The sequence below is a fragment of the Callorhinchus milii genome, unplaced genomic scaffold (assembly GCF_018977255.1).
Source record: "Callorhinchus milii isolate IMCB2004 unplaced genomic scaffold, IMCB_Cmil_1.0 Scaffold17, whole genome shotgun sequence".
NCBI lineage: Eukaryota > Metazoa > Chordata > Chondrichthyes > Chimaeriformes > Callorhinchidae > Callorhinchus > Callorhinchus milii.
Window position 1 is genome coordinate 10,440,175 of NW_024704758.1, and position 20,679 is coordinate 10,460,853.

At 39.8% G+C, this 20,679-nt stretch overlaps 1 protein-coding gene across 1 annotated transcript in view; it reads left to right on the forward strand.

Annotated features, from left to right (window-relative positions):
• The first annotated feature begins 4,924 nt into the window (after positions 1 to 4,924).
• Positions 4,925 to 20,679, forward strand: part of hsd17b12a (hydroxysteroid (17-beta) dehydrogenase 12a) — a 38,210-nt gene continuing 22,455 nt past the window's right edge. Inside the window, exons 1-3 of the mRNA XM_007887650.2 lie at positions 4,925 to 5,169; positions 16,684 to 16,730; positions 17,906 to 17,981. Coding sequence (XP_007885841.1) covers positions 4,995 to 5,169; positions 16,684 to 16,730; positions 17,906 to 17,981 — 298 coding nt within the window. The 5' untranslated portion in view covers positions 4,925 to 4,994. The remainder of the gene's footprint in view (positions 5,170 to 16,683; positions 16,731 to 17,905; positions 17,982 to 20,679) is intronic.

Consider the following 20,679-nt stretch of genomic DNA (forward strand, 5'->3'; position numbering starts at 1 on the left):
TAGTGATGAAATACAATGCAGAGTAAGCTAATTGCAAATAAGTTCAGATAAAGTTACTTTAATATGCAACAGAAATAAAGAAAGTTTGATGCCTGATTTAGTACCTCTTTGATTTATAATCATGATACAAGTACCCCAATAACTACTTTAAAATGTAAATAGCCAAGTCAACCTGTGGACAAATCAAAGTAGAGTGCATTATGTTTAAGAAAGAAGGAAGTTTTATTTTTATAACACCAGTAATTAAGAAATTCTCAAATGTGCTTCACAGTAATTACTGCCATGTGTAGTGATTGTTTTAATAGGCAAATGCAAAGGTTAATTTGCACATAGCAAAGTCCCACAAACAGCCATGAGGTAAATAACCAATTAATCTTGTGGAGTGTTGACCAGGACTCCAGGAGGAAATCTATTGGGATCTTTAACGCTCATCTGAAAAAGAGACAATGTTAAGACATCCATGTCATAATATTAACAACAAGAAACTTTATATAATCTATACTCAGTGTTTTATTTTAAACAGAATGTCTTGAGGATTCCCTGATGGTCCAATGAGCAAGTACGCTGTTTGGTCTTTCACCAGAACCAAAGCCCTTGGAGCAAGGAACTACATTTGTAGCACTTGCTTCAAATCATTCTCAACCAGGAATAAATCCAAATTAAAGAGCTCGGTTAAGGCTCCTGCGCAGATCTCCATTCACCAACACTAAATAGCAGTTCAGTTTTCATATTATTTAAAGTACATATAATGGTCCAATTGGCCACCTTAGAACCTTTTAAAATATAATTAATTTTAGGTTGAAAAGTTGACTTTGCTTCGGTTGCAATTAAACAGGAGTTGGACTGCAGTCATTCGCACCAATTTGATTCTCAGACTGCCTCCTGGAGATTTCTTCGAGAGCAGGACACAAAAATTAAATAAGTATCCAAAAGAGATATTCAGGCTATTATGCTTTTATTATTCATAAAATACAACAAAAGTACCTTGACATTAATGTACATTATAAGTGGTCCAATGCAGTTTAGGGAGGACTCAGGTTTGTCAATTGATACTGTAAGTTGGTCCTGGTCAGTGTGAAATAGCTGCCAGTGTCCATGGAACCATATTTCAGGTGAAAAGAAGAAGAAAGAGTTGGAAAGGGGAATTTAATTTGCATCTATATGTTTTGTAAAATCACAGGCTGACAAGAGTATATTTAGAATAAGAAACAGCATTCACTCTGGAGCAATTACATGTTTTAATAGGCAAAAGTCTTAAAGTCTTTAAGTTTAAAAAAAAAGCCTTGTAAACATGTAATCTTGTAATTTGTTATGTTATCCAAATGATAAAAATATTAAAGATGGGAAGTAAAAGAAAGGCTTTAGAGCTTATGATGTAATATCATCTTTAAGATAAATTTTAAAAACTCCTCCCTTTATATAGATTATTAAAAAGAGACCCTTGAGTTATAAGTTAGAGCTTGAATTGTATTGTCAGTTCTGTAAATTATTTTAAACCACTGATAAATATTAAAATCATCAGTAAAAGAAAGTCTTGAAAACAGATGATACGTAACAGCTGATTGAAACAAGCTTACCTTAGCTTCCCTAGAATCTCTCAACTATTGCATGAAGATATTTAAGCTTGAATATATAACTGCAGAAAGCACAAACTTAAAATATAATTTGGAATTTTAACATGTTACATAAAAGATATGCAGAGTGGGATGATCTGTGTTCTTTAGAATTGTTGTTTAAACATTTACTTGAACGCTGGCTGGAGAAATAATATTTTTATTGTATATTTGCCCAAGTAAAGACATTAAAATGTAGGGTTTTTTTTCTTTGTTTTGATAGTTGTGTTGTTATTTATCTTGGAGAATAAATGTTACGTCTCTGGAACAAAATGTTTACGTATCATATCATTTAAAAAGAAAACTACTCTATCATAGAGAAACAATATTTGTATTTAGTTGAATAAGCCTGATAATGTTAAATAATAGTGAAGGTTAAAACTAATATTTTGAACAGACTGATTTTTAATCAGCTGGGCAACTAACATACAATATTAGGTCTTTAATATTGGAAAATGAAAAATATAGAATTGTAAATGATGGAAGGGTACCAGATCTTATGTAAAAGAATATATTATACAGTATTATATTGTAGTATTATATTGTAGCACCGTCAGAGTTCAGTTGCCAGGCATACCCTTTGCAAAACAATAACAGAAGACACAAAGATTTGAGGTTCTTTGAAAGTTAAAACATGAATTGTTTTGCATCTCCAAAGCCCAAACCAAATGCTGTACCCCTAATATGGATGTTTTTATAAATAAAATCGTCCTGTGAAACCATATAGGAAGAGTAACTGATTCTCCAGCAGTTTCGAGAGTATTTATTTATATGATATGCAGCAAGGCTTGTTACTGCTTGCAGAAATTGCATACAACATATTTGGTATTTTGAATGATTTTGAAGCTATTTAGAAATACCTGTAGACCTGAGGAGAGAGTCAGTGATTTGCTACCTTTTGTACAATTGTACTTTTGATTGTTGTGGAGTTCTGTAGTCTTATCAGATTTCTTCTGAAATGATTTGCTGGCAGAAGCTTCTGTTTGGTGGGCTATGTTATTCGAAACAAACACAAAGCCACAGAAAAAAAAATAAAGGCTCGAAGAATTAATATGAAACCGAGGGTGCACATTCCACAAATTTGTCTTGAGTAAATTCTTGACAGGTACAATATGTGTCGTACATCAAATAACGGGCGTGTGTTTCAAGGGAGAGCTTGCAAAATTTGACAGGGAACATTCGGAGATCGTTTTATTCTTTCAAGTGCAAAAGAACTTATTGGAACAAATAGAACCCATTCAGTGATATATTTGCAAAGTATAATTTGGCACAGATGTAAGGCAGCATGTGAGAGTAGCACAATATTCTGACAAATACAGCAGCAGTATATAATTCTGATAAACGTAGCAAAGGGGAAGCATTACATGCTGACTGTACCTTATGCGTTTGCTGAAAATGAATAGAACCATGTGGTATATAATTTCCCTCAATTTAAAAAAAAATGTAATTAATATTTCCAGTTGGATACCAAAGCCATAAACTGAGTATGAATTAAATAAACAGGTAGACAGAGGTTCCTCCACTGTATTGTTTTAATCACTTGATAATAAGGGGAATATAAATTTATTTTAGTGTCCAGCATGTTTGCACAATTCTCCTGCAATTACTGAGGACTTATTGATATTAGTGGTTTGTTAATTAGGTCCGAATTGGCTATTGTGCAGCTTTTGCCCTGCATGACGTGCTTTGTTCTCAGTGTGCATGGAGGAGACGTTTTGCTTGAAGGTGTTTTGTACAAATAAAGCTAGTTTTGATGTTGTAAGTGTGCCATTTCTGCAATCGTGGTCTTTTCCGAAATAATATGTAGGAATAAATAGAATTTAAAATATGTAATGACTGCTGGGAGACGTGACACATGCAGGGCAGGCACTGTGATGTTTTATTTTCCTGGTCTTATTTGCAAAAGTGGATGTGACTGTGTTATTGGGTGGTAACATTTCATTTTTTTAAAAGAGTAAATGAATAAATATGGGTTGTTATTATTTTATAAAAGACAGCAATGAATCACAAAACCAGGAGATACGTTTTTTTGTTTGCAATACCTGGTTCTAAAGTCTGTTAGAGAGCAAGATACCAGGAATGACATATCTGTGTGTATATATATATACACACACACTATGAATTAAAGTAATCTTTTGGAAAATGTTGTTTTCTTCGCCTCTCTGCACGTTATATCGTATTTTCAGGCAACACAACAGGCGTTTCGTCACGAGGAATCACCACACAACCCAACAGTTGCCTGTGTTGTGTCTCTTTTAATTGTAACCACAAAAAAAGTAACGTGAATGCAATGCTTATTGCTGGTGTGTGTGTGTGTGTGTGTGTGGTGGTGGTGGTGGTGGTTTGTGTTTTGTTGTTGTTGGGAGAAATGTAGTATTTCAAGAACAGGTTATAAACACTCGGTGGGAGCAAAGTAAGACACAGATGTGAGTGAAATCCAAGATTTTATCAGACACAGTGATTTCTCTCTCTCTCTCTCTGTGTGTGTGTCAATGCTGTTCATTCCATTCAATTCCATTCCAGGGAATAAAAAGCAAATAAAAAGTGGATCAGCATAAAAAAAACACTACTTTTTTAGAGAACAAAATAAAAACCGAGATTGATTATTTTTTTTTTGGAGGAGGGGAGGGAAAGGGACCAAAAAAAGGGGAACTTTTTTTTAATATAGTAAAAAAAAACACCCAAATCACTTGTTTCCAACACATTTTTAAGGGGTGGGGAGGAACTGAAAGTATATATAATATATATAGAGAGAGAGAGAAAGAGAGAGAGAGAGAGAACAAGTTGGAGCAGCCACAGAAATTGTTCCATGAAGTTCTAGAAAGGGAGTTGGGCGAAAATAAAAAAAAATGCCTAAAAATGTTTTGGGGGCAGAGAGGGCGTGGGGTGGGGGGGGGGGTGGGGGGGGAGAGAGAGATCATCCAAAGCGAGTGAGTTTCGAGCCTTTTTTTTTAAAAGAAAAAATAAAAACTTGGGCTCAGCTTCAGCTCAGCCATCACTTCCGTGTTGCTGCCGGTGACAGCGATGCGCTCTCGCGAGATGTGTGTGTGTGTCTCCCCCCCCCCCATCCAATTGGAGAGCGGCGGCGGAGGGCGAAGGGCATTCGGGCCGCGATGCTTTGTGGGATATGTAGTTCGGGGGGAGGCAAGCGCCGAGTGCCAGCGAGTCCGGGTCCCTGACGAACTGCGTTTCCCACCGCGCACCGCGCGACCCGGAAACCGCTGGCCGCTCGCCAGCGATCGACGGGGCCTTCAGCCAATAGCGGGCGCGGAAATCCAGGGCGGGCGGGCGGGCGGGCGAAGCGCGAGGTGGGTGGGTGGGGGCGGTGGTTTCCGGTCGCTCTTGTGGTCTGTGGCGGTTGGTGACGGCGCAGCTCGAGCGATGGTCTGCGCGCTGCAGTTGGGATCTCTCCCGGCGCCTCAGCTCTTCTACTGGGCTGGGGTGCTGTCCGTGACCTGGGTGGCGCTGAGAGCGGCCTACGGGCTGCTGCTGCACGGGGCGCGAGTGTACCTGCTGGGGCACGGCCTCGCGGTGGAGCGGTGCGGCCGCTGGGCAGGTGAGTGAGTGAGTGAGAGAGGGAGGGAGGGGGCCCGGGAGGCCCTGACAGACACCCGACAGCGCAGAAAGTCCCGCAGCTCCGGCCCCTGTGCCTGGGGTTCAGCAGCTGGTGATGGGGGTGTTTTTTTTTCTCTCTCTCTCTCTCTGTTAAGTTGTATATCAGGTGATTTTCCCCCCTTCGCCCTGACCCCCGTTTTGATCTCCAACCTCTCGCGCGCACCGGGTTAGGCGGACAGGTTGGTCGCCAGTCACCTTCTCTCGCCCCCCCGATGACATTCCCTCAACCAGGTCACTCACCGGTCCCGGTCCCGGTCTGGTGGTCTCTCTCCTCGTCATCAGTTAAATCTCTCTCTCCCTTATTTGTTAACCGTCTCTCTCTCTTTTTTTTCTTGCTCACTCGCTTCTGGTCATCCTATCTCTTTTTTTTNGGGGGGTGGAGGGGAACCAGTTGTTCCTGTTCCCGTTCCTTGCTTTCTCACACGCCCCGAGTTTACTGAGAGCCATTCGTCCCCCACCCTCCAACGAAGAGAAAACGTGCCAAAGTGAGAGAGGTGAACGTATTCAAACATTGCGTTGCTAAACTGGATTCCTCGCTCACTCACTCACTCACTCATTGCCCCTTTGCGTTTAAATCTCTGCCATCAACAGTCCCAAAAGCCGGACCAGGGCTTGTGCTGCCCAAGTTGACGAGCCTTTCCTTTCCTTGTTTTCGATGCTTAATTTGCAGTAAGCGAGTGCGACGTAAGACAGTTTGGCCTCTTGAGGGTCCGAGCGATTAACGCGATGCGGTGTTTGTCGTGTTCGCGTTTGCGAACCGAAATGGTTTTCATTCCCACAAGGCTGCCACGTTTGGGTAATACTTTGGAAAGTGGAGCGAGGGGGCAGTTTGGAAGCGATCGGACCCTGTCCCCTATTTTCTTGGTGTTTCAGTGTGAATGTGTGTCACACCTCATTACTAATTCAGTTTTAGTATAGTTAAGGTAATGTGATTCTTAAGATATGGCCTCCAGCTCTCCAGGCAATGTCTGTGTCCAGCAAGTATCGTTATGCGTCCAGTTTTTTTACTGTTTTGTTCTGGTTCATTTCTGTTGAGGATGTTTGCAAACTTTTACATTTACGAAAATCGATATTGGTTGGAAGATCTAATTTGATCCAACCACATTGGCACGAAGTTTGGAACTGATTTATACATTGTCGAAAGTGTTCTGCTTTTTTCAGGATAGACACCTCACTGATTGAATTATCAGTGATAGTCCAGCCTTTTTGTCAACAGTTACTGTTCTTTGACGAGTATTTTTCCTTCAGTTCAAATGAAATATAGTGTAGAGCACCATCTGGAGGCCTGGGTAAGAACTATCAATTTACTCACATATCAACACAGACCACGATCTCCTCTTTAACTCTTCAACAACAAGATTTCATTTATAGAACGCCTTTCACGTCGGGAGGACGTCCCAAGGTGCTGGACAGTTGGGTCAGGACCCAAGCATGGGGGAAATGGTCAGGGTGAGGGAAGGGAGGGAGCGAGGAGGGGGTAGAGAGTCAAGAGGGGAGCTGAAGGCACGGTCAAAGAGACCGGCCTTGAAGGAGGAAAGAGAGGAAGCAAGGCGAAGGCACTGGAGTTCCAGAGCCATTCAGTGATCTGCTGCTAGATCGCCCGCAACACAAAAAGCAAAATTTATTTTTGCCAGAAATTACTATCATTGATTTTTAAATATTTAGTCAATTTACTGTTTTTTTGCTTTCTGTGACAAGCCTGTGTGGAGTCCTGTAGCTCAGTGAATAGAGCACACCTAGCAAGCAAGAGACCTGGGCTTGATTCGTGGAAGGACGAAACCTTGGGCAAGTTTCCTTGCTCCACATGCCTGATAATAATCCCTCAAGAAAAAAACATTAATAAAATTGGTCATTTTAATCCACGACTGTTTGTGGGACACTGCTGTGCACAATTGCTGCCGCGTTTCACCCACAAATATACAGTCAATTCACTTTACAGTATATTCTGTGAAGCGCTTTGAGACGTCCAGAAGACTTGAAAAGCGCTATGTCAAATACAAGGATTATTATTATTAAGCCAGGGCAATATTTTGGATTTAGATGAGAGCAAAGTTTTAAGTGTTGGCAGTTATCCAGATAAGATTTTTTTCTTCTTTCAAACCTTGCAGTCCCATGGTATCAGTGAAATGCTGCAATCTGGAAATATTGCTCTGCAGAATTCAAACAATGTTTCACTCCTTCCTCCTCAGTGTTAGAGTGCTGGCCTCGCATCTTTTTGGAACAGAACTATTATCGAATTTATTATGATTATAGTGTCAGGGTTATGGAGATTGTGTCTACCACTTGGAATTTACGTTTAAAGATGATTAGTTTCTTCATGTACCTATACACTTCCAGATAAGTGTTGACTAAATAAGACGTTATCTAAATGTTAGACCTTGATTTAGAATTGTTTTGAATACCCCCTTTGATTCAGAATATCAAATAAAACCTATTTAATGTCATAGTGATTTGTGACTATGATCTCTAATTCATGGTATGGATAATGTTCATCAGTTTGGAGTGGACGTTTTTGAAGGAACACCAAAACCTCTTTCCCAATTCAGTACATATTTGAATTAATCATGCTGTATCATAAATAAACCTAAAGAAGCTAAACTTGTAATAAAATTTGGAGAACACAGGAAACTCTCCAGTGCCTTGCCCAAGTTGTCATTCTTTCATCTGATGTCTAAACCTACACTTTCCAGCAGTTTGTAGAGGGAACACTAGTTTATCTTCCTTCTCAGCCAGATAAACCTGCATGAATTTTAACTAGTTCTAGTAGATGTTGCTGGACAGTGATCAGGCGTAGGAATCCTGAACGATTTTCCTTGGCCTAGCTTGGAGCACTGAGACCAATTGCAGTGTCCTAGTGCTATGTGTGGGTGGTGTTGCTCAGATGCTGCAAGTGACCGTCTATCTTAGGCACTTGCGCTTCAAGGGCTCTGGAAATTGTTTTGCCATTTTTTAAAAAAATCTGTTACTTGTGTCTTTTGAAATTGTGTGGCCATCCATTTCTATCCCTACCCTCCCTGGCCTCCACCCCTCCTGATCCCAATCCCCTGCTTGGGTCTAAATCCCCGACTATCCAGCGCCTTGGGATGTCCTCCTGACATGAAAGACACAATACAAAAATAATTTGTTGTTGTTGTCAAAGTGGTAGGTCCTTAGGTGGGGTTTGAAGGGCGGGGGGAGGTGAAGATGGGGCATTATGACTGAAGGTGGGGCAGAGGGATTGATGTACACTCAGCAGGACTGAGAGTACCACATGGAGAGTGCGAGCAGAAGATTCTGGAGAAGAACATTGAGGCTGGGGAAGAACATAGAAGTAGGGAGAAGTGAGGGCATGAAGGGTAAAGTATCAGTCCTCTCGTTTTAATTCTACATTAGTTTCTCATTGAAAACATACAACTTGTACTTTTAAAACATATTTCACATAGGACAGAGTGGAAAATCAAACACAGTGGGACTTGGAGGTGGTGGAGGAGGGAGAGAATTGGAGGAAAGTGACTGAAAACACAGTGGCAGAGTCCTGAGGCAGGTTTTTGAAGGCAGAGGGGTTGGGGGGGTTACATCCTGGAGTTGCTTCCATATCACCCCCTGCCTCCCCACTTTAAAAGCCCACGGTTGCACCTTTATTTTTAGTCAAAGAAAATTTTGAAGAGAAACTAATGTGTAATTGAAACTAGCAGAATACGTAGATCTACAATAAAAAATAAGTTTTTATTCTGATAAATTAGAAATCTGTAAAAATCCTTAAATTAAGATTAAAGGATAATCTTCCTTAAAGGATTTTTTTTGTAGAAAGCTAACTATTTTCTACCCATCTATGGCAGAATTAAAATGAATTTGTTCCTACTATTTTGAGGAACAATGATTTTTTTCTGCAGTTCTATTTCCGATGTCATAAATAGCACATTATACAGATTGATGAGCAATGTATTTTAGGATTCTGCTTTTGATTGCACATCAACTGGGTATGAATGAACCATGTTTCACCAAGTTGTTTTCCATGTTACCTGAAATAATTATCTTCGGCCAAATTGCAAAAAGTTATTACTTCTAAAGAGAAGATGGTGGGCTACGTAAAAGAACATGGTCGTGGGTTTTCTTGGGAGGCGAAGAAGGTAATTGATGGTGTAGTTGTAAAAATCGATAAACTGATTTGAATGCAATGGTCATTATCAAGATAATAATCCATTGGTAAGGTTGCATTCATAATTTTACAAATGCTGAAATAGAAAATTCTGAACAAAGAGTGATCTGTGGCTGAGTTGCTTTTGTGAATCGTGAATGATGCAGTGAGCCTTGGGCATGAGACTTGCGGTGAGCTGCAGGTCTAATTCCTGTGAATGGTGAGTTGTTCTGACTGGGTTTGAACGGAGTGTGCTGGTCACGTGAATGGAACAGAGGCTGAGACACGTGCTATCATCAGGGCTGGTGAATGTAGCGTGCTGACAATAGTTCAGTGCCCAAAGGAACCTTCTGTCACTGCTCTTCCAGTGTGGTTGAAGTGAATTTTCTGTCAAATTAGAATTCTTTGATAAATATTACAAAAACATCAGGATTTCTAATAAGACCCATTTTGTCACTGAGTTCTATGCTCCCAAATGTTGTAAGACAACAACAACAAATACATTTGTGCAGCGCCTTTCACGTTGGGAGGACACCCCAAGATGCTGGACATTCCAGGATTTGGACTTAACTATGACATTTCAATGTGATTTTAAAAAAAAATGCATTTTTGTTAATATATCAAATATTGGAGGGTAAAATATTTATTGTCGCATGGATTAACTGGTAATTTCATAATAGTGAAGAATGACAGTTGTGTTTGCCTTCCAAAACAGAAACTATACTTTGTACAATGCAGTTTTCTTTTAATAGATATATGGTTGAAGAGTATATTGTTGCTACTTTATTAATTTTTGCTGGTAAAATGGATGTACATTCGTGGTTTTCTTTGCTGCCAACTTTCCTAACCTTGGCGCTGTGCTCTAAATTGCAGTATGATATTAAGAACATAAAGCAAGGAAAGCTCATCATGTACTTACTATCTGCCCTATTGTGCACATTTGTTCATTTGAGGAAAAGCGATGCATCAATTCCCTGTTTCTTAAAGACGATCAAACTAAACTTCAGGGTATTCTTTTCTGTCCTTTCTTCCCCACATCCAAGCCATAATCCGCTCTGCCTTCACTCACCTCTGTAACATCGCCCGACTCCGCCACTACCTCACCCCTCAGGCCGCTGAAACTCTTGTTCATGCCTTCATCACTTCCAGACTCGACTATGCAAATGCCCTGCTTGTCGGCCTTCCCAACTTCTCCCTCCACAGGTTGCAGATAATCCAGAACTCTGCAGCCCATGTCCTGTCCCGCACCAAACTCCATGACCCCACCTTCTCCATTCTCGCCCAACTCCATTGGCTCCCTATCCTTTAGAGGATCCAGTTCAAGATCCTGGTTCTCACCTACAAAGCCCTCCATGGCCTCGCTCCATCCTACCTCTGCGACCGCCTAACCCCCTACCAACCCGCCCTCTGCCTCCGCTCAGCCGGCTCTGGCCTGCTCCGCATCCCCCGACCCACCCGCCCCACCATTAACGGGAGAGCCTTCAGCCAATCTGCCCCCAACCTCTGGAATTCCATCCCCCAATCACTTTGCCTCGCCCCCTCCTTAGCCTCCTTCAAGTCCTGCCTCAAGACCCTCCTATTCAACCATCGGCCGCCCCCCCTTCCCTCCTCCTCCCCCCCCTACGACCTCAGCTCCTGAAATGCTGTACACTGCCCAGCACCTTGGGACGTCCTCCCGACGTACAAGGTGCTTATACAAATGTAATCTTGTTGTTGTATTCTATTCAACTCCACCATTCAGTTATTCCACTTATTCCATTTCGGAACCTTTACTCCACTTCAAGCTAGAAATTGAGCTTAATCTCTTTGAGGATCATTGCCTAGTAAATTTGAACCTGCATACGGGTTAAACAAATTGCGAATACTATTTCAATATATTGAAATCGCCATTGTACCATTTTGGAGAATGTTTAAAAGGTTACTAGTGGTCATCAGCAGTGATGCTACACCACATCTGGGGCTCTATTCACAGCTTGTCAACCTTAGAATGCTGCTGGAGTCAGGATAGCGGAGAGTGAAAGGAGAGCAGCAGAAATCCCTTGGTCCAGAGGTAAAATGAACATTAAAGTAAAACAAATTTACCCTTTATGGTTTTGAGCCATCTGGTACTTAGAGTTTGACAAAAAACTAAAAAAAATCCCAAGCCATCTCCTGCATAATTTTTAGGACTTCACGATAGAAGGTCTCCTTCTTTCTCCTACAATTTACAACTTCTAAGAAGAATTATTACTAAACCACAAACCCTAGAATTATCTGGCTTGCTCTCCTTTTTAATTTTGGTGATGTAATGCATGATGGACATTTGCCCCTCACTTGCAATTCTCAATAAAGAATCAGTAGATTCTCCAGCTTAGAATCTTAATGGATCAGGTTTTGCTGCTTTCTTGGCCAATTGAAGACTATTTGAAGACTTGAGAAAGTTTAACCACCTACCTAATCTAAGAGCAATGATCTGGAATTTCCAGAACAGATTTTGTTTTACAAAGATCAATTTTCTTTTCTGTGTGAGCTGCTATATTTAGCCTTATTGTATTAAAGTTCCCCAAAACTTAACATGTGATTTACTTTGTAGTGTGGTAACTTAAATGAGGCATATTTTTACCAGGAACATTGGTCAAACAACAATTAGATGAATGACCAGTGAGTGAATTTGGAATGTTAGACTTCCTCTGAGTCAAGATAGTACCATTGGATCTTTAATATGCACCAGAATAGGAAACCTGGAATTCTGTTTAATGACTTATCTGAAGGATGGGTTCTATGACAACAGAACACCAGACTTGTCGAATGTTGGTATGGGAACAGACCTATAAGGGTACCCTTGGGGTCTGGAGAGAGTATTACGCAGAGTTGGCATCAAACTCAACAGGCGGTAGCAGAGATCCATCTGCTTGGAGATTGGAAGAACTGGCAGGAGGGGTGGGACAGATTGAAGGCCTTAATGACCCAATCCGTTGGGAGGAGGTGGACCCCGCACTGTGGATCCTTGCCAATGGCAAGGCAGCTTGTGCTGACGGCCTCAATGCTGAGTTCCTAAAAGCTCCTCTGAGGGAAGAGATGGAGAACGGTGAGGATCTTACAGATCTAAGCCAGGAACCTCCAAACTGCCTTGGAGTTGCCCTCCTAATGCTGGTCAACAGTTCAATAGAAGATGCGAAAAGCACTATATCAAATGCAAGGATTATTATTATTATTTATTATTCTCTTTGAGGCACGGACTCCACGACTCCTTCAATGTCCCAGAGTGCAATTGCGGTTTCTATCCCCAGGATGGGTGACCCAAGTGAGACCGATAATTTCAGAGGGATCTCACTAATCTCAATGGCTCATCAAGCGGTGCTTCGAGTCGTCATTGCGCTGCCCACTCTGGAGTCCCTAAGCCTTGGTTCCTGCCAATCTGCGGCTAATAATATACACCCACAAAATATACAGTCAATTCACTTTGCAGTGTATTCTGTGAAGCTGTTTGAGATGTCTCGAAGGCTTGATAAGGCACTATGTCAAATAATAATAATAATAATAATAATAAACATGGTGATGGGTTTCCGCATGTGTCAGACACCCAGCTGACCCCAAAAAATCTGTTATTGAAAATTCAGAAAAAATAAATTTTTACTAAACCTAAGTATTAGCCACTGTAGATTTGTTCATTGTGAATATTTTCATACATTGTGCAACATTTCTGTCATTTTGGTTATTAATGGGGAGGATTTATCTCTTCACCTGCAATGTTGATGCAACATATTGCAGTACCTGTTATTTTAACCCTGAACTGCGTTAGTCTTAGTCCAGGGGTTGTAACTCCCAAGGTGTACATGCGGTATTCTGCACTCAACCATTATAGAATTATGTAATTAGAGATTTTTGTCAAGTCTTCAGATTGCAAATTAATATGTTTGCATGTGTGTTTGTCGTCTGCTCCAAGTATATTCTTTGTTTTCCATTTCAGCAAGGCTAGCGCATATAACTGTAAGAAAAATCTACTGAATTCAGTAGCAGCATACTAAGGTATTCCAGTACAGTGAGCCATCCCATCTGACTGGGCTGCAGTACAAGTTATTTTTAGACTTGAATGCCATTTTTAGCTTGTAAAATATTCATCAGCATCTAGATGACAGGCCATCAATTTCTATAAATGCGACAGAGGCAAGTTTTTTTTTCTCTCCCTCTTTCTCTCCTTTATTGAAGTAGAACATTTTGATGAGATACCAATCGTTTTACTTCACGCATTCAGCCTTGATTTGAAGATCTTTAGAGTCAGTGCGTCCATTCATGGTCCCTGTGCAACTGCTTACGCACCCATTTATTGTCGTCTGCCACGGGTGACTTGTCACTGCGTATTCGTTGGCCACACGTGAGGGTTAAGGGTGGGGGGGATAAGAGTTGATCTTTAATTTTGAAGTGTATCTTTAGGCTGCAGAGCCCTTTGGGTTCAGTTGCTGTTGATGGTTGCTGTTCAGTTCGCCTCCCCAACTTTTGTGNTTTTTTATTCAAGAAATTCCTTGGTGGATTCATTCTAATACAACGACTTATTAACTTGCAGCACGAGTGCACAGGCTGCTTTGTTCCTTGATAAATATGCGCCAACACGTGTCTGGTTGCGTTAGTCTACACGCTGGGGATTTCAGTGGTTTCTAAATCAGGCACAGAAAAGCTTGTGCCCCGTTCGCATGAATCAATTGGGAACGTCTATTTATAGCAGCAGAGGGATTGAAATAGTAATTTCTTTCAATGTAATAGACCCCCAAGAGAAATGCTGCAGCCCCTGACAGTTGGACCTTTGCACTTAGTTGAGGTGCAGCTGTCACGATTGCAGTGGTATTAGTCGTTAATCAATGGAGTGTTCCTGCATTCAGGCATTCAGATAAAGGTCACAAGAACCTGCCCAGAACAGCTAAAGCGATCAGGCGTGAGCTTTGCAGTATGCAATTCGGTGGGCGATGCCAAAAATAAAAGCATCGAGCTAAAAATATCTCTGGTGTACACAATTGGTTTTTTTGATTATGCATTTATACAGGAGTGATTGGATCCATTCTAAAAATAGCTTTGCTCCTAGCGGGTTGAAGATAGAAGCAGCAGAAACAAATTTTCCATTCATACGTGCAGAATGTCTCTTGCTGTGACAGGAATATTTGAGCAATTTGTTGGTTACTTTTGCCAATTCTACAATGGTGTTTTTTTTCAATAAATTAGATTGAATATGTAATTTAACACAGATTTTAAGAAAATGTTGTGTAATATCTCTTGCTGCTTCTAACAAAATAATCCTTTTTTTAAAATCCAAAGGAGGTATAGTGTTGGATTCCTGAACTGCAGAAATCAGAATATGATTTTGTTCTTGCGCTACTTATACATCTCAAAGTTCTTCACTGGGAACACAAGTGATGGGGGTGGGGTGGTTGACGACAGCAACAACTTGCATTTATAATAGTGCCCTTCACACGGGATAGCATCCTGGAGCACTTAATGACAATAGAAGGTGACCAAAAGCAAGGTTAAACAGATAGATCTTTTTACTATGCTCTAAAGGTGGACAAGTAGGGGCTCAGGAGGTTGAACTCTGGGATGGAGTAGGGGCAGAATAGTTGAAAGCTCCACCAATGGGCAGATCGGGCAGGAGACATGATCAGGCTGGTGTCAGCTGAGAGGAGGGAGCAGCCAAGGCAGTTGGATTACGGGAGGTTGCAACGGTAGGGCGGGTGCACCTAGAGGGGTTGAAACATGATAGTCAGATTTAGTGATCTCGATACCTCTCTGGAATTTGAGCGTCTAATTTAGCTCTTTTGGGCTCCTCATCTATTTTGTGTCTGAACAAAGGTTTCAGTTCAATTTATTGGTCACAGCTCAAGTTCACAGACCTTCTTTAGCAGCCAATTGCACACAACAATGTCTCACAACAATCGTGGATTGAGTGACTTTTTTTTGAGGGATTACTACCCAAGAAAGCGATTCGCCAATCACCTACATACTGCTAGGTAAGCAGAGCCATGTGGAGTAACAAAACTTCCTAAGGATTCGCCCTTCCCAGGAATTAAACCCGTGTCCTCTTGCTTATGAGGTGAGCCCGCTAAACACTATGCTCCGGGACTCTATATTTCTCAAAAAGTTGATATAAAATGCAAATCCCTCCCTCCCCATCCTATGATTTCTTCCACAAACCCACGTGAATTTATGGGCACCCAAGAACTGGTGTGTTTGCTACATTGGCTGTTCAGGTGGTTGTTCCAGTGGGCAGACAAGGTCATGTTTTGGTTCTTCTGCATTGTGAGATCTTTCAACCCACAATCACAACAACATTACATTTATATAGTGCCTTTCAGGTCAGGAAGACGTCACAAGGCGCTGAATAGAAGAGGAGCAAGTAACTCAAGTGAAATGGATATTACTAGTGATGTGGAACTGTGATATATCTAAATAGTGTTTGCTTTTAAGTTCTTAATTTAGTTAACCCCAGCATATATTCTGCAGACTTGACAGTGTACAACTCCTTAAGAACCTTGTCATTTAGATAATTGTGTTTCTTCAATCCTGGGGTTAAAGGACTAAATTCATAATTCCATTGCCTTCAAATGTTGATGTTGCTGAGTATTTTATTTATACTATTACAACTCTAAAATGCACCTGATGTTTACTGAAAATATCCCTGCCTCTTCAGTTATGCATCAAGCTAAACTTGATTGTTTTGTATGAATTTGAGGGTGGATAGGAGTAACACCAGTAGAATACTTCTGTACTGGATTGTGTGAACTCCAATTCTGGGTTTGTTTACATATGGAATTATTGCAGTAGATATATAAAGCTCTAACGAAGGCCATTCGGTCCATCATGCTTGTGCTAGCTCTTTGAAAATCCATTCAGTCCTATTTATCTGCCTTTACACTATAGCCTACAAATTACTCCTTTTTAGATATCTATCAAGTTTCCTCTTGAAAGCTAATATGGATTCTGTCTTGACCACTGATTCACATCCTAACAACCCTCTGTGTAAAACAATTCCACCTAATATTCCCTTTGTTCTTCTGTTAATTATCTTAAATTGATGCCTGACTCACAGACCAGTGGAAATAATTTCTCCCTATCGACTCTTATCAAAACCACTCATAATTTCAAAGACCTCCTCAACCTTCTCTGTTCCAGTGAAAATTGGCCCAGTTTCTCCAGTCTTTACTTATGTCATACCACTCATCCCTGGTATCATCTAGTGTATCTTTGCATCTAACATCAATTCTCGATTGGATGCAACAATCTGGAGCTCACTCAGCTATCCATTAGCATGTATTGTATATTTTAGATTGTCTTTACTGTATTCAAATTTTTAATTTTTATTCTTTGTTTCAGTTGTTACAGGTGCAACTGATGGAATTGGAAAGGCTTATGCAAAAGAGGTATGTTCAAAAATATATTGATTTTTCTGAGTTGGAAGCATCTCCTTTGCTTCCACCTCCTTGAGCTTGATGTCTAAAGTGTTCTCATCTTCACCGGTACAAAGTTCCACATCAACAATTTTAAGTACTCCGAGATGTTATCCTACTTGAAGGACACTATATAAATGTAAATTGTTTTGTCTTCAGCAAGTCTGGCCACATTATCTCAATCTATTTATGGCTACTTTATTATTAATCGGTTTTACTTGAAGCAGTATGCATATTTTCACTCTCCCTGTGCAAGCTAACCATGTTTATAGCTGGTACTAGAGTTGGACAGCAGAAGAGGTTTTAACTCTTTAAGTGCAAATTGGGGCTGAGACTATGGTCTTTCTGAGGCCGTGTTCATTGTCTCACCTGATCTACAGCCAACATTTTTGCACATTGTCAGTTTTTAGACACCATGTCAGGCTTTGCTCTGCAGTCTGGCAATTTTAAAACCATATTTGCTGCTCAGGTATCTGCTGTATTTCAGAGGGAATGTTGCAGCTTATTGAGCAGCTTTTTGAGGTATTGTGCGGTGATGTGCCTAAACCCATGTCTTCCAGTGTTACTGCTGCAGTCATTCTTTCCACTGTCACAAGACCATTCAGTATGAGTAATTCAGTAGATGGCATGAGCATGATGATCTGGCAAACTAAATGAGTGATGTTTTAACTGTCAATGGAAGTAAATCTCCTCCGGCAATGTTGACCCAACAGTGTTAAGTACAAGAAGAATTGTACCTTGAGTACAAATGTACGCACAATTGTCGAATGGAGTTGCTCACCCAAACTCTACATTACCTCAATGGCCTTTATTTGACCTGAACAAGGCAGATGTTTGTTCCAGAGTCAGCTCAGATGCCGAGAGACTTCCTTTTTCTTGGACAGTACATTTGACGAATTTCCTTATTTTGTTAAATTAGGCAACTGCGTACTTTATCGCTTTATGTTTGTATGAATTGCATTATCACCATTTGGTAAATAAAGGCCCTGTGATTGTTAACATTTCAAAATATTTTGGAATGTGTTGTATTATATATTAAATAAAGATATTTCTGCAATTTACACTGAACTGAAAAGGTTGTATTTGTTCCTTGTGTATTTCCAAATATGTTATTTGTAAACCTGACTCTTGTATTCTCTGCACATCAGCTTGCGAAACGTGGTATGAATATTGTCCTTATCAGCAGATCTCAGGAAAAACTGGATCAAGTTGCTTCAGACATCAGTAAGTTTATGGTCAAAGAAGTAAATTTTTCCAATCTATCATTTTTGTCTTACATTCTCCCTGTTGAATGGTGCTGAGGTCGTTTTTAAAGTACCAGCAGTACTTTGGTAAATCTCATGTAATCATGCTTCATATATCAGCCTGAATAGTGTATATTTTCTTTTCCCTTTCCCTAACCCATCCCATCCCAGAAGTCTGCTACCTCCCATTTCCCAAACTACATATGAATCTTAGGGGTGGAAGGAGGAAGGTAAGAGGTGCCTCTGGGGCTCAGTTGGCTCAAAGGTGACACATTTGTAAATGGAAAACTGGATAAAATTCGATTTTCCATGGTGGTTAGGTATTTGAACTGGGTACTTCCTCAGTACTCCATGATAATAATGAAGCAGCGTGGCTCGTCATCAGTCATTTACCAAAAAATTTAATATATGGATGGCTGTTGGCTCTTGAAAATGGCAGAGTTCCGGGATATCATGACACTGCCAATGTCACCTCTTATGTGCTGCCGAGAAATATACTGCTATGTACTGAAAGATCAGCTATCTTTCTGAGCATGTGCGTAGTGAATGCAGAACTGTTGGATCACCAGTCGTATCTAGTTATAATGTTGCTTGGGAATTTATGTACTGCAACTGGTGTAGTAGATGGGGTTCTATTCTGTATGTGGGGCGAGGACAATATTGGCTTCAGCTCTATTGAATAACACATTCTTGAATAATTTGGCACTCTCCTGCACTTGTAGAACCGGACTTAAACTTTAGAAAATGTCTTCAAGAAAAATTAATGGAAATCTACAATTTGCCTTTCAACATCCAAAACTTTTCAAAGGAAGTGCAAGTTTCTTTTCATACATTTTCTTTGTATATTCCAAAAATATTTGTAGAGTACAATTAAATGAGAGCCTGTAACTAGCTGGATTTTGTGACCTTCAAACAGTTTGATTTTGGGGCTAAATATAACTGTGCAGGTATAATAGTCAGTGACATTCTTGGAGCCTCTGGCAATTTGAATGGAGGACTTTTAAACCTTTTATGTGGATCTTCTATTTCTAAGACATTGAGGTTATATTTAAACATTAACATTGCAATAATCAGCCTTGCTCTTTGCACACAGTGCAGCTTGAGAATTGTAGTTTTCTAAAGGAATAAACTGATTTGGTTTGTCATGATAAATAGTTGACAATTTGTAAGTTTCTGATTTTGAAAAACAAACACTGGATAGAATTAATAACTTACAATACGTTGTATTGCTAGTGAAGTTATTCAATTATTTTTCAAACTTGAGACAATAAGGGTAAACTTTTACTACTTTGCTATAAACATTTCCTCGTTCCAAGCTGCATCATTATTCTTTTACCTACAAAACTGCCACTACATATGACCAAAATTACTGTGAAATAATGCTTTAAGATGTTCTAGACACTATATATGTGAACTTCATTCACATATATAGTTTACTTTCGTGGTCAATTCAAATCTTTTACACCAAAATTAATTTTTCAACATCCTGATTCTTAAGGAGTGAAATCAGATTTTTTTTGTTATTAAAGTTGTGCATTAAGTGCCTAACTCGAATGGTACAAATAACCAGATCTTTTCTTCAGTGGAAAAAAATGTTGATTTCGCCCACAGCTTACTTAACCCTTAACGTATATATATAAAATCTTCCATTAGCACTTAAAAATGGCAGAGTTATGGAATACCAGGACACTGCCAATGTAGTGACACTTCAGGGGTCACCACTCCCACAACCAAGTAATATTTTAATTGTTTTGGATTCACCACTTTCTAAAACAACATCTATTTAAAATACATTTAACAGCTGGGTTTTTTTCAATCAGTTTAGTGATAATAAAACCTTATTTTTTTTCCATTGCTGATTTCAACAAAAAAATATTTAATGCGGTGTAACTTCTACAGGTTGAAATGACAAAAATAATCCACTATCACTTGGTGGCTGCTAAAACAATACAGTTTCCTGGGAATTTTCCTAAGGAGATTTTCACCACAGAACACTTAATATAAGTTTCAAGACTTTTCTTTGGTCTCTGCAAAATATAACATCCTGGACAATGTCCATTGTTTCTCGCTGTAGCACTCAATAAAAAGTCACAAGGAGATGTGTAAACATGGACTTGAGTGACTTTTCCTATAATTGTCCATTTACTTTTGATAGAAAGAATGTGAAATGTTTCTAAGTTACTCTGTATATGATGAATGATCAGTTTTTTTCTCCAGATCAAAGTACAGACTATTAGTGACAGTTGAATATTAATGAATATGATGCCATTTGATTTCCTATCTTCAGCAGTGTAGATTAGTGAGGAAGTAAGAGATGCTCTGAACAACGTAATTCACTGCTAAATTCTGCTCTTTCATCCAACTTCCTTTACTGTTTTCTGAATAAGATTTACTTTCTATGTGGTGGAAAAATTCCGTTGTGCTTAATATAGGTTTGATGAAGTTTACAAGTTTATAAATGGCAGCAGCTTCCTAGGGAATTTTAAATAATACAGTGACTTTATGGCAAAGCTGCTGGCATTAGTCTTGAACATTATCCACTGAACTGGATTCACATTTCTGCATGAATGGAGAAGAGCAGTATGGGATATGTTTTAAGTGAATGGAGCTAAGACTTATGGGAGCAGGAAATATCTTTCTCTGAATTACTCATTCTATAAATGGAAAATTTGTGAATA